General features: G+C 47.7%; 6 protein-coding genes across 6 annotated transcripts; 2 read left to right on the top strand and 4 right to left on the bottom strand.

Annotated features, from left to right (window-relative positions):
* Positions 1–464: 464 nt before the first annotated feature.
* Positions 465–1,626, top strand: N7520_011689 (amidohydrolase family protein; the record flags this gene model as incomplete). Its single annotated transcript, XM_057145622.1, has 2 exons — positions 465–1,182; positions 1,241–1,626. 2 exons carry the CDS (start codon positions 465–467, stop codon positions 1,624–1,626), a joined length of 1,104 nt encoding a protein of 367 aa, XP_056991376.1.
* A 563-nt stretch (positions 1,627–2,189) lies between these two features.
* On the bottom strand, positions 2,190–3,275 carry N7520_011688 (amidohydrolase family protein; the record flags this gene model as incomplete). Its single annotated transcript, XM_057145621.1, has 1 exon — positions 2,190–3,275. The coding sequence occupies one exon, from the start codon at positions 3,273–3,275 to the stop codon at positions 2,190–2,192; it is 1,086 nt and encodes a 361-aa protein (XP_056991375.1).
* Positions 3,276–4,256: 981 nt separating this feature from the next.
* On the bottom strand, positions 4,257–6,153 carry N7520_011687 (cytochrome P450; the record flags this gene model as incomplete). Its single annotated transcript, XM_057145620.1, has 6 exons — positions 4,257–4,469; positions 4,527–4,817; positions 4,875–5,054; positions 5,112–5,730; positions 5,796–5,891; positions 5,957–6,153. 6 exons carry the CDS (start codon positions 6,151–6,153, stop codon positions 4,257–4,259), a joined length of 1,596 nt encoding a protein of 531 aa, XP_056991374.1.
* Positions 6,154–7,176: 1,023 nt separating this feature from the next.
* N7520_011686 (putative MFS transporter) lies at positions 7,177–8,890 on the top strand (the record flags this gene model as incomplete). Its single annotated transcript, XM_057145619.1, has 3 exons — positions 7,177–7,230; positions 7,270–7,389; positions 7,484–8,890. The coding sequence occupies 3 exons, from the start codon at positions 7,177–7,179 to the stop codon at positions 8,888–8,890; spliced, it is 1,581 nt and encodes a 526-aa protein (XP_056991373.1).
* A 443-nt stretch (positions 8,891–9,333) lies between these two features.
* N7520_011685 (putative C6 transcription factor) lies at positions 9,334–11,843 on the bottom strand (the record flags this gene model as incomplete). Its single annotated transcript, XM_057145618.1, has 2 exons — positions 9,334–11,184; positions 11,241–11,843. 2 exons carry the CDS (start codon positions 11,841–11,843, stop codon positions 9,334–9,336), a joined length of 2,454 nt encoding a protein of 817 aa, XP_056991372.1.
* Positions 11,844–12,243: 400 nt separating this feature from the next.
* Positions 12,244–13,282, bottom strand: N7520_011684 (uncharacterized protein; the record flags this gene model as incomplete). The annotated part of the gene is made up of 4 exons (XM_057145617.1): positions 12,244–12,822; positions 12,875–13,043; positions 13,114–13,123; positions 13,213–13,282. The coding sequence occupies 4 exons, from the start codon at positions 13,280–13,282 to the stop codon at positions 12,244–12,246; spliced, it is 828 nt and encodes a 275-aa protein (XP_056991371.1).
* Between the last annotated feature and the right edge of the window lie 182 nt (positions 13,283–13,464).

Genomic DNA, 13,464 nt, shown 5'->3' with positions numbered 1-13,464 from the left:
ACTGGTTATACCCACTCACTAACGTGGCTTGACAGGTCGTATTCTTCGGGCGTTTCGGAGATTCTCTTCCGAGCCAGGTAAATCCTGGGCAGACAGTGGATTACGGACAGAATTCATGGGGGGTATGGTTCAGAACGGGAATGAAGGCGATTGGCTCATTCTTGTCCGGAAAGTCCAATCCTTATACCTTCACAGCGATCAAACATTCAATGCCGTCCGCCCCGCATATTTGCGGCGCTGCGGGACCATTTACCTTAGCAGGTATAGTCGTGACGCAAAGATGGGATGTTAAATCCGAAACCCGAGGATTTTCAACTTGGCTAACTTTTCCATACCCATCTCAAAAGGGTAGATAAAACAGTCTTCTTTTAAATGAATGTAAGATCACATAGACTTAGTTGCAGCCTACATATTTTGATTACATCTTACCCCAGGTGACAGGAGACTTCCACGTGGATTGCACCATGCCGCAGAACAATATCACTTCTGAATACCGGAAGTCAAAGACTCTTCTCACCAATGTGAGAGTCTTCGACGGCCGACGTGTCCTTGAGCCTAGTACCGTCTCTATCAAAGATGGTCTAATTTGCGCCGACGACACGGTACCCGACGAGATCATCGATTGTGCTGGGGGAGTACTACTCCCCGGAATGATCGATTCTCACGTTCACCTTCTACACGCCGACCATCTGAAGCAGCTTTGCCAGGCGGGTGTCACTACCGCACTAGACATGGGATGCTGGCCCGTTGATCGTATCGACTCCTTACGAGGCCGCTTGGGTTTGACCGATATCCGAAGCGCCGGTACTGGTGCCAGCGCCCCTGGCAGCAGACACAGCAAAGTTTCAGACCGTCCTAAGGAGGCTCTAGTCGGAAACCCAGAGGACGCAGTGAGATACGTGTCCCAATGCATCTCACAGGGATCAGACTACATCAAGATTATTATTGATGTTCCAGGAGGTCCCGACCAAGCTACGATCAATGCCATTGTCGATGCTGCACGCAGAAATGGCAAGCTGTCTATTGCCCACGCCACATCTCCTGTTGCATTTGAAATGGCACAGAAGGCGAAGGTGGATATGATAACTCACGTGCCTCTGGGTCATGCCCTCAGTGACGCAGCTATAAGTTGCATGGCAAACGAGAAGCGTATCGCGATTCCTACATTGACAATGATGAAATGTGAGCAAGACGACCTCGTGTTAAGTTATTATTGCATACTAACTGGCCTGGATGGCAGCTATCGCGGACAGTGGAAGATTACCCCCTGGGATGGTTTACTCATCGGCGCACGATTCTGTCACAGCCATGTATAAGGCTGGCGTAACTATCCTCGCTGGAACAGACGCCAATATAGCCGATCATGCACCAGCCTCCGTCCTCTACGGGGTGAGTCTGCATCAAGAGCTCGAGTTACTCGTCCAAGCAGGGTTATCAACCGTTGATGCATTGAGGGCAGCCACATCGCTACCAGCTGAGGTTTTTGGATTGCACGATCGTGGATTAATCGCACCTGGGTACAGAGCCGATCTGGTACTGATTGCGGAGGACCCAACAGAGGATATTCGCGCAACATCCTCTGTGCAACGCGTATGGTGTGGTGGCATCCAGGTATCCCTGAAGTAGTGTTTATAAGTATCGATAGTTGAAGCGTTAGACCATTGCTGAGATTCTCTGATTCTGTTCTCTGCGCGTGAATCAGCCATTTTTGTGCGCTTCCTCCTGAAGATGTATCAGAGCAGATTCTTCTTTCTCTTATATATGTCCAACACTCATACTTGCCGGATACTAGTGAAGTCGCCGATAAGGGACTTGTAATTCAACTTGCGTAGATCAGGTACGCGTTTATTGTCTGTTTAATGACTTCTATTGGCTTACTGATTGCCTAGGACGGCTTATTTCATATTGTTCAGAATCCTGATGGTCCGTAATTCTCTTTGGTTCTTAGTGATTGAATGTACGGACTGAGGTGTATACGGTAAGGGTAGTATTGGTACCTGTAAATGGGAAAAGACTAACTAATAGATGAACTATTGAAGATTCCAACATGTGTGCAAGTATATATAGAACTAGTTGATAGCTTCTATGAAGGACGAATAGTGCATCCTTATATAGCACTTCATCAACATGGTGGGCGGCTATGTAAGGGAGCTCGTGACCTTTTTGGTGTGGATGATGACCAGTATAGATTATTTCAGCCGCATTAGATTCTTCGCATTACCAAATGCAAGCTTCGCTCTTGTAGAATCATCCATCTCAAGGCCTTCAAACCACTGAGAAGTTTCCACCATATCTTCAAATGGATAATCGACACTGAAGATGACCCGGTCAATTCCAACTTCCTTGATGGTGGCCTCCAATGTGCTCTGTTTCTGCACACCAGCAGTTGTGATCCAGAAATTCTTGGCAAAGTAGTGACACAGGCTATGTTTGTGAGGGCCTGATACACCATCTTTGAAATGCCGCAGTCGGTGATCGGTGCGGGCGATAGAAAATGGAAGGCCCTCCCCACAGTGGCCGAGCACGATTTGAAGGTTGGAATGCCTATCGAAAAGGCCTGAGAGCATCAGACGGAGTGCATGCTCGGCAGTCTCACGGCCAAAGCCCCAAGGACTTCCGGCCAGAAATTCAGAGCCCCTGAACACGCGGACTTGATCAGGTGGAGGGATTCGAGGATGCAAGTAGAGGGGTACGTCAAGTTCAGCTAGCTTCGCCCAGAATGGCTCGCATTGCGGCTCATCAAGATACTGAACATTGTTGGCACTGCCGATATTACAGTAACCATTGATCAGAATTCCACAACATCCCAGATCTTTGACACACCGCTCTGCTTCCTTCGCAGCTTCGTGCGGATCTTGCATCGCAACCGTACCCCAGGTGAGAAAACGATGGGCATGTGGGCCCGTGCGATACAGATGGTAAAGGTCGTCATTGACCTTTCTTGCCATTTCAACAGCCAAAGCGGTATCGAATATACCTTCGATTCCAGGCATAGCCAGAGACACTGCAGAAATGGCAATTCCAGCCTCATCCATATGCTTGATCCGATCATCAATGCTCGTGAGACGGTGGGCGACATCTTTCACGTAGGCTTCTTTATAGTAGCCTAGTTCGCCACTACCCTCGATGAACGGAGTAGTTGTAGTCGCATTGAAGAGAGTAGTACCAACGTGCTCCTCGAGCACGATTTTCCCATTGAGAAACGGATTGGGCTTGAAAAACGTCGGACGTTGCGACTCCGAGTCGATAAAGGGTGGTTGGTTCAACTTTGGCATGATCGGTCAATTATTGCCTCTTAACCACGAGTGAAGTGAATGGTTCTTTACACTTGTCGAGGGAGTAAAGAACCAGAGGGTAAAACCAAATGGTAATTATGTTTCGGTAATTGCTAAATGCTTAGGAAGATTGGTGAAGTTAACAAAATCTCAACTATTGTTGACATCTTATACATCTTCACGTAACCACTCGGCACTAGTGACATGCCTGCGTAGAACACCCTGATCCTCCTGTGTATGCAGACGATCCGCCCCCGGCTCTCGGATCCGGATCTCGGAAACTGTCCCCCGGTGGGACTCCGGTGTTAATCAAGCGCGGAGCTAAGAAACCCCGACCAACGAACAAATGGTTCCGATATGCTTGCCCGCCACACTCACCAACCCCGAAAAGGCGATTTTTGGTGGTGTAACAGTGGAACTGCGCATTGCTGAGCTAATTTATTGATGCGAAATTCCGTTTGCACACTACGGCTGCTTCAAGAATCTCACTACTTTGACATTCTTGTTCACATTCGCACGTCAAACCGTCTGATCAGACTGATTTTACATGGCTACATATTCGCTTGAGCACTGGCACTCTGTACGCAGAACACCAGGGCGATTAGGGACATGTTTCTACCGGACAGCATCGCGGATAAGGTAGTCTACTGCAATTCAAATATATTTCTGGTCCCTACCAAGCAATGCTAGATACGCAGGCAACAGCTTCTCATAGACGCACAAAGCTGAATGGCTCATGTTTAATTGATACTATCAACAGGATGGTGACAAAAGCCAAAGTGAGCGCCAAAGTGAGCTTTGAAACCTCACGTATCTGCCGACGAATGTGAAAGTGAATTGTCTTTTCTTCCGCATAACTATGTTTTCAAATATTCACAATCTCTACGTATACCCTGACTCCATCTGCTTTCTCTACAAGGAGTTGGGCATTTGCTCAAAAAGTGCGCGTAGAATATTTGTTATATAAAAACGCTTTGACAACTATTCATAACGCGCGAAAACTTCGGAGCATTTCTCAACCTCCCCTCGAATGACCTGCACGTGCCGATCGGATCGAGGCAAAAATTTGACAGGGAACTTCTTGGGGGCAACGAGAAATCCATCCGAGAAGGCCGAGCTCATACTTAAGTCTAGTGGAGCAGAGGAATCAGATTCGATGTTGAAAAGCCAAACCATCTTGGCCATGTTGAGCATCTGGTGATATCCATTAGCGTCGGTTCAGCGTATGCACCAAATTTCCTATAACATTACCAGCGAATTTTCAGCTAGTCGTTGGCCAGGGCAAACTCGTCGTCCTGCACCAAAACTATAAGTCACTCGGCGGTGACTATCAGTGACATGAGATTTACAGCCGAATTTGTTATCAATGAAGCGCTCCGGTATAAATTTCTCAGGTTCGTCGTATTCACTTTCGTCCATGTGGATGGCCCATGTATTCGCGAACAAGATGGTGCCCTTGGGTAGAAAGTAACCCTCATAATAGTCATCTTGAATTAGCATGTGAGGAATACCACCAGGCGCGATTGGTCGCCATCGCAGTGTCTGCATATGTTAAAACCTTCCATGTCTGCGTGAAATTCGAATTAAGTGACCGCTTACCTCGTTCATACACGCCTTCAAGTACTTCAGCTCCTCAATGTCATCAAAGGTAGGTGATCGGTCACTGCCGCAGAGATGGTCTATTTCTTCTTGTGCTTTTTTCAAAATCTCTGGGTACTGCGTCATGGCGAGCACAAAGGTAAGTAACGTAGATGATGTGGTATCAGACCCGGCCTCCATCTGGAAAACATTTAATCAGACAGGCTCACGCAAACCTGGTATTCATGAGAAATTTACCAAAATTCCTCCTAGATAGATCACCTGCTCTGTGGTGAAGCCGATCTTCTCCTGATCTTTCAATATTTTCTCCATAAAGCATGAAGTCGAGTTTCCCTTTCGGATGCGGTCTTTGGTTTCATCTAAAAGCTTGGAGTAGAGCGAATTTTGCTCTTGCCGTATTTCTTTTGCCTCTTTTCTCCAGGGACTGAGAAACTCCGGAATGGCTTTCAAGATAGGAAAGGCATCCACAGGCGGAGTTGCCCCAGGTTCGAGAAGCGCAGTGAATCGGTCTTGTGCGTGATACAGAGCCTGGACTTTTGGTGATTGAAAGCTCTCGCCTCGCTGGCCAAATACAGAGGCAAGGATGACGGCGGTGGAATAGCGGCGGATGTGATCGTAATAGCCGGCGGGCTCGTCCAACAACTGGCACATCGTCTGTGTGGCCTCCGCCGTTTGTATTGGATATAGCGAATCCACAGCAGACACATTCAGCAAGCCCTGAACAGACTTGCGGAGAGTCCTCCATCCTTGACCGTACTGCGCCAGGAGGATATGGGTTTCGTTTGGGCATATGAGCTCCCCACCGACATAGTTATTTGGTCGACTGGAGTAGATTGCGCCTCTCTTATCGAAAATCCTATTAATGAATTTTTGGTGAGCAAGTATACATCCCTGACACTCACTTATTGCCATCTGACTTACTCTTGGACATGACGATAGCCGTTCAGCACCACAACATTCTGGGGGCCTAATTTCAGCCCAATGATGCTACCATATTCCTTCGTCCATTGATGTTGGCTACGGGATATCAATTAGATAAAATAAAATGGGATGTGCACATTTCTTGTGTTCATTTTACTCACCGTAAGAACGCTTTCCGAAGGGGTAATTGATGCAGATTCCCAATTACGGGAAGTCCCCGTGGACCAGGAGGAAAGTTGTTGGGCCGACGGCTGGCAACTGCATATTGCGCGACCAGGAGTATCAGTAGAAACGCGATCCCAGCGAGAATTAAGCCCAAGTGGCTCATTATCAAGCTCAAAGCATTCAAGATTGCCATTGTAAGTAGGAGAAGTCGGAGTTGTAGATAATTCACCAAAGAGACTTAGCAGAGCATGGGTTAGAACACAAACGCCGATTCTTTATCTTCGTATAATATGCACGCTACCCCGCGTTTCCCTTCCCCAGATTGGGTAAACGGTGTAGAGGAAGGCGGGCCCGCCAGTGGAGATTTCCAGCGGGACTGATTCGGATTGCGGTACATCAATCCGAAGGCAAAATCAATGGTCCATCCACTTGTCGACTATATCTGAGTATTTTTTGGTAGTAACAGAGAGGTTTGGTGGTCTACATTAGTGTGGAGAGACTGATTACATAGATTGATCCTTTTCTCATAACCGATGATCACATACGCCGGAAAAGACCTATCATCTAGATGTTGTAGATTGCGTCATATCGCCGCTTTGTCCCGAAAAGGGCGCCGAACCCGACATAGCAAGCCCATTTCCAATGAAACCCGCTCCCCAAACAATCATCAGGCCCCGCAAGAAGAATGGTCCATGCAGCGGGACCAACGAGCCTCCGGATCTGCATACCCCCGCATCCCCGCCTTTGACACGCCTGGAGTAATGAGGGACCTGATAATTTTTCACGCCGATAATACAATTGCATGCAGCTTCTAGAAACAAGTAACTTTTAATGCGGCGAATATGAATGATATCTCATTGTGGTCTGTCGAGCAGGTGCGATACGTCTCTGACCATGTCCGGTATGAATCACCTAGGGAACAACGGGAAGTGACATTCCGACTGATGTAACTCTTGATACAGTGATCCTTCTCTCGAGGTGATCCTCGTGATTGTATTAAGGATGTAAATTGATCATACCCGGGAAAGACACGATATTACTTACCCCACAATATGTTTCCATGATACATGCGTATTTGGTCCCACCACCGAACTCAACTTTCAAGTTAATTGAAGTGACAATTGATCTAAAAGGGAAATATTGAAAATAAATTTAAATAGTATATATTTCTTTAAGCTGTCCAGAATATTGGTTTCAACTAATCAAAACAACCATCATGGGCGACAACAAGGAGAATGGAATTATATTATCTCAGACCATGGAGGAGCGGGTAGGTGTTAAAATCCCCTATTACTTATATACTGCCCAGGAGGTTTGTGTTAATCAAAGTCAGATCGCGGAAAGGGGTGGTGCTGTACTATTGACAATCAATAACGACCAGGAGAAACCCAGCACACTACTAAACCTCAAACTCGCGGAAGATGGAAAGGTCAGTAAATATTGTTGTTCATATTTTTAAGGTTCTCACTTGGTTTGACCTCGCGCTGAAAGGTTGGGAGGAATAGACCGTCTTAGTTCCCCAGCCCACCAACAATCCTCAAGATCCGTTGAATTGGTCTTGTTTCAAGAAACATGCCATCCTCATCGTGGTCTCATTTGCAGCCTTCGCGGGCGACTTCGGCTCTGGGGCTGAAATTCCACCGGTTGGTCTCCAGAGTCAGGAGTGGCACATCAGCCGAGTGACCGTCACCAAAGCGAACAATATTAGTATTATTATGGCAGGAGTGTCTGGCCTTGTCTGGTTTCCCCTATTCAGCTTTTGGGGTCGAATTCCCGTCCTTATCTGGAGCAGCCTTATGGGCTTTCTCTTTACTATTGGCTGCGTACTTGCTCCTGACTTTGACACCTTCTACGGCCTCCGAGCTTTGCAGACAGTCACTCAAAGTGTTGGGCAAATTATTGGGTTGGCTGTTATCAAGGACATCTTTTTTTTGCACGAACATGCTCGGAAAGTTGGCATTTGGTACGCAATCTTCATTACCTCTCCAGTGCTCGGTCCTTTGCTAGGCAACTTCATGATTGCTGGGCTAGGAAAATGGCAACCGGTCTTTTGGCTTGTTGCAGCCTGGTCTGCGTTCGTAATCTGCCTCATTCTAGTCTTTGGGGACGAGATATATTATAACCGCACGACACAAGCTGGTCAGCCGGAGAGGCCTAGTGCTCAACTCGCTCGCCTTGAACGCGTACTTGGTATTTGGCAAATCAAGACCCACAAGAACAACTATTACTCAAGCCTTGGGAGCTGCTATGGTCGACTTCTTGAGGTTTTCTTGAAACCGGTTATCCCAATGTGTATGTTCTTCTATGCGATCACCTTTATGTGGAGTGTCGGCATAAATGTTTCGACATCTATTCTTCTCGAAACTCCTCTACATGAGGGTGGCTATGGATTTGATTCTAGATCTACTGGGTTCATTTATTTTGCTCCGGTTGTCGCCATCGTTATTGGCGAGCTTTTCGGGCATCACTTCAACGACTTTCTGGCAGCCCAATACGCTCGCCGACATGGAGGCCTTTTTGTACCGGAGACGAGGCTCTGGGCGACGTATCTCGGCGCTTTTATCATGATTCCTGGTCTGATTCTTGTTGGTCAAACTCTTGATCACCACCTGTCATGGGTTGGGATTATTTTTGGCTGGGGACTGGTGCAGTTCGGCATCTTAGTTATCTCCGTGGCGGTAGTGACCTACGTGCTCGATTGCTATCCAGCTGCTTCGGCAGAAGTCTCGGCCCTGATTAACTTTGCTCGAGTCGCTGCTGGGTTTTCTGTTGGATATTTTCAACAGGCCTGGGGTCAGAAGCAAGGCTTGAATATCTCTTTTGCGCTCCAATCCGTAGTAATCGCGGGAGGACTGTGTATTGTTTTATTACTCCAACTTCGTGGTGCTGATTTACGCAATTGGGCCGGTCCTATCAAGTGCCAGATCTGAACAAATGTTGCAACTGATGATCCAAGTCTAGTTTATCAATAATCACTGGTAATTTTCAAGAGGTTATTGCCGCATCCTGAATGACTGCATTTAAACTGCCACCAGTACGAAGGCGAGTAGCGGCCATGATGACAGAACCTTTAATATCACATGATAAATTTCAGAAAGTCATGAATACTTCATGAATACTACTAAGCTAATGTACCTCTCTATTACTTGGGAACATCGCAGACTTTTTGGGCGTATGTTATTAGGCCAATTGCCATGGCATCTTTGCAGGAGAGAAGAGTCGACTGGAATTATACATTGAGTAGAGGGAATCGTCAAATCATAAACACGCCGAGGGTATGATAGAATTAAAGGCACATTGCATCAATCAAGCACGACGAAGCTCGGATCACGGGCCAGATGAAGAGAGAAAAGGAAGTTCCAATTCACTGGACCTATGCAAACCATCCGGTGACACTGGAGACATTTCCCCCGGCCGTGTTGTCATTCTCGACGTCCATCTGGAAATCCCGCAAGACGTTATCCCATTCTTCCCAGTTTAGAGGAGCTGGTTCAGCGATGTTATCTTGGGTCATGAAGCCATTACTCATGCCTATTGGAGAATTGAATGACACTCCGGTGGGCAGGATATTTGAAGTGACTGGGTCTGGCATTTGTGGGTCAAGAGTAACCGGAGCCAAAATGTTTGTGTCGGGGAAAATGTTTTGTATTGCATCCCATGCTCCATTGCTGAGATTGATACTCCTAGGATCATCAGCTATTGAGAGCTGCGTTGATTGACCAGGGGAAATGGACGGCGATGGTAGTGGCATGTGTATTTGCGGTAGGGTATGGTGGTGTGTAGTGGCAAACTCTGCAGGGTTGAATGGGGCTTGGGGACTTGGTCCAAACTTTTCTCGGAGCTCTGCCTGATGTTTGGCTCGAGTAGCGGTGGCGCGTTTCATCAAAGCATCCAATGGGCGCCAAAGCATGCCCTTTTTGTGTGCACCACGTAGGGTCCAATCCGAATAAAGGGCATGAATGGCATTCCAGGCTCGTTCTGTAATAGGACAGATAGGTCGTACGCATAATTCTGAGAGGACGAATGCGACCCCATGCCATTGCATGTTGGTTCGGAACAGCCATCCCCACTTGGCTGTTTTGGGATCAATTTCGAGGAGACGGCCAAACTCAAGAACCTCGATGGCAGTGAGGAACAAGCTCTCGCGGATTGATTGGGAAACGTTGGTAGAGCGATCTTTCCGAGTCATAGGGTGGTGAACAATCAGCCACAGCTTGGCCAGAATGAGCCGTGCCACGGTTGCAGATGCCCAGTGAAGAGGAATATTCATGTCACAGTGTTTAATATACCTTTCCTCAATCCGGTTGTTGAGGAGCTGGAGCATCCGCTCACAGCGATCAGTGGTCGGAGCAGTGTCACCCATGCGGAATCGGCTGCCAGGACAGGCATAGTTGACTCGTCGTAAAGTACTTGTAATTTCACAGCGAATAAGACAGAAAGTCATATCAGTACAGCACTCCCGCTCCAAGGGCGCCTCTGTCATTTCTGGGTAGATATCCTCGTCGTTGATATTCAATGGTAGTCGAGTGTCGTACATACTCTCATGAATCAGCGGATCAGTCCCATGATCCTCGGAGGACCGGACATCCAACAGGCAGATATGCCACCACAGGCGACGGCGCATTTCCGTCTCAAATGGCTTCAATCCGAAATTTGTTCCGTCGCGGTGGAGGCCTAAACTCTGAGCCAGCCGAAGGACGAGGGCGTCCATAGACCAAACAAATTTGGAGTCATCTTCTCGGCGGATGCATATCATGAACAGAACTGCAGCCTGTAAAAGCATCAGATTTTGCGTGTTGAGGAACCCAGCCTTCGACAGTGCTTGTTCAACAGCAAATCGATACCTTTTTACGGCTGTCTTTCGATCTTCCCCAAGCTGTGCCAAACAGTCTTCCGGCTTTGAGCTGATAATGGCGGACAGATATATGGAAAACACCAAGGCTTCCGAGTTCTTATCCAAGTTTTCAGGGTTCTGTGCCGCTTCAACCAATAGGTTTCTGACAGTCGGTTTGTGAAGAATGGTGATCAAGGGAGCAACGTTCTCCTTATAGATTTCCCAAAATTTTGATACCTTAGGAAGAGGTGGGTGATATTCTCGAAGCGAGTGCGCGACGGAATAGTACCCAAAGAGAAATCCATCGGAGCCAGAACGAGAGAAATCAGGAGATGGAACATCCTCCTCCTCGGACGAGGAATGTTCGAGAATATCTTGAAGTTCCTCCACCTGAAAGCCGTCAGCAAGATGTCACTCAGACGTCGGAAGTAGAAAAAAAAACATACCTCATCTCCAAGACTGGCCCACAGTCGATTGCTCACGTATCGACTCCGACCCTCATCGATAACCAGCCTCCCAAACTCATTCTCGAATTTGTTGGGCGTAATTTTCTTGGGATCGTTATCCTCAAACGGGCAAACCCCATTTTGAAGTTTGGCGTCAACGAATGTTGTGGGGTTTATAGTTGTAGGTGGTGACGTATTGGCAGTCGTGTTGGTGACAGCAGCAGATGAAAGACTAGATGAAGCTGGCTGTGTGGGAGATACACTCGAAACCGAACCAGCCTCACCATTTTTTTCACTCAAATGCTGAATGACACCTTCCAAGCGTCGCAAGCGCGAAAGAAGCTCCGCATCGGGCGGGCGCTTGGATCTGCGAGGGGCTCGACCCGGCGGAGGGAACACACAATCGATATTCGCCTTGACACAATTGGAGCAGGGTGAACGCTTGTTACAGCGGACTTTTCGACGGCGGCAGGTTACACAGCTTCGTGAGCTGGCGGACTCTGTGGGCGGGCGCGGGGCGGTGGCGGAAACTGGGGGTACACCGATCGGAGAATTCTCGCTGGAGGGGTTCCCCCCTTCGGGAGAAGCTGAGTGGAACGACATGATGCAGGAGAGTCGGAGCTCGCCTTCGGTATTTTTCCATCAGATAAGCTTAGAATTTCCAATAGCGCTAAAGGTTTGACCGTAAATACTCTTGGGGGCCGCCATGTGACTGCGTGGTGAGTCAGCCTGGGTCTGGACTTTGTCCCAATTAGGAAAATGGATGTTATCCCCGAGAGTCACTATTGTCTGGGCCAGTAGAATCAAACTTAGTATGGTTTATAAGAAGCTCATCCATGATGGTTATTACAATGATGTTCATCAGAATAATATGTAATATGTACATGTAAGTCGTATCAGTACAAATGGCAAACAGATTATGTCCAGGTACAAAACGGATATTGTCAACGCCAAGTAAATGCAGCAAATATAAGATCGGGAAATGCCGCGTATAATCACAGTTTCAAACAGCATCCATACGGATAAGAGGTTCAGTACCAGACCGCTTGGGTAGATCATCACCGCGCCAGCCTCGTCGAAGGAAGCGCTTCACTTTTCGAGACGCCTTCTCCCACAACTTGCTCGTGTCGCTGAAATGGTGTCCTTGAAAATCGGTTTTGGTCATCGATGCGGCGCCATATTCTTCGGCAAGTAATCTGGTATATGCGTAGGGAATTTTGACGGCGACATCCTCGAAATAGCTCTCTCGGAGTGGGAAGATATCACTTTCATCGTAGTGGTGTCGATCCTTGCACATAAGCGCCTCGGGGTAGCCACGCTTTCGCTTATCGTCATCTGGGCGAACGGCTGTAATGTCGATGAAAAGTCCGGACTCCTTGTCGATCCATCGCCCGTCGATCACGTTCAATCTATCCCTGATGCTTTTGACAACGTAGTTGGGATTGATCTCCAAAAGGTATGTGCGGCCACCTTCGACGCCGGGAATGTCGAAATGGTGATCGGTGAAATTATAATAATCGGCAAGGAAGTGTATTGTCGGTTCCGAAATCTGAACGTCTAGATCGTTGTCCCAGGGGAAAAGCTGAGGATCGTTAGCAGATGCCCAGCTATAGGCCCCATGCCATATCGCATACCTTCTGGTTCCACCACCATGCAAGGAGGGTTCCATGCATGATCCATGTCTCAGCGCCAATGGAGTTCATTGTTTGTAGATAGGTCTGGATCAAGCTCGACAAGTAAGGGGTGACTTTCTCTTCCGGTAAAGTTTGGTTTGCAAATCTGCCATCATAGTGATAATGGAAGCTGAGAACAAGAGACAAGTCAGTATGCGTTCATAGCATTTTCACATAATTGTTTCCACTTTAAGGCATACCTGGATTCCGCTAATTGGCTAGTTAGTTAAAGTTCCATGATAGGACCGCAGCCCCCATTCGGGGAGATCATTGCAATTGCGGGATGAGATTAAACTCACTAAAATATTTCGCTTTGGGGATATTCAGGTCATTGTCGTAAGCCTTGGCAAGACTTGGCCGCACACTCATGAAATTAGGCAGTTGTTCCTGAGTCTCCAGGCCTTGGCCTTCTCCTTCCCCTTCCCCTTGAACCAAGGAGACCGTGGTTGACAGCACTCCATAGAGCGCCAACAGGCTTGGGACTGGGAATCGCATCACTCGGGTATAAATATATCTATCAACAGTTCCCCACAGTCTCCTCCTTCATGCTC

The sequence above is a fragment of the Penicillium odoratum genome, assembly GCF_028828045.1.
Source record: "Penicillium odoratum strain IBT 22623 chromosome Unknown utg000008l_segment0_segment0, whole genome shotgun sequence".
Lineage (NCBI taxonomy): Eukaryota > Fungi > Ascomycota > Eurotiomycetes > Eurotiales > Aspergillaceae > Penicillium > Penicillium odoratum.
Note: the sequence above shows the minus strand (reverse complement) of the source record. Positions and strands in the feature narration are given on the sequence as shown.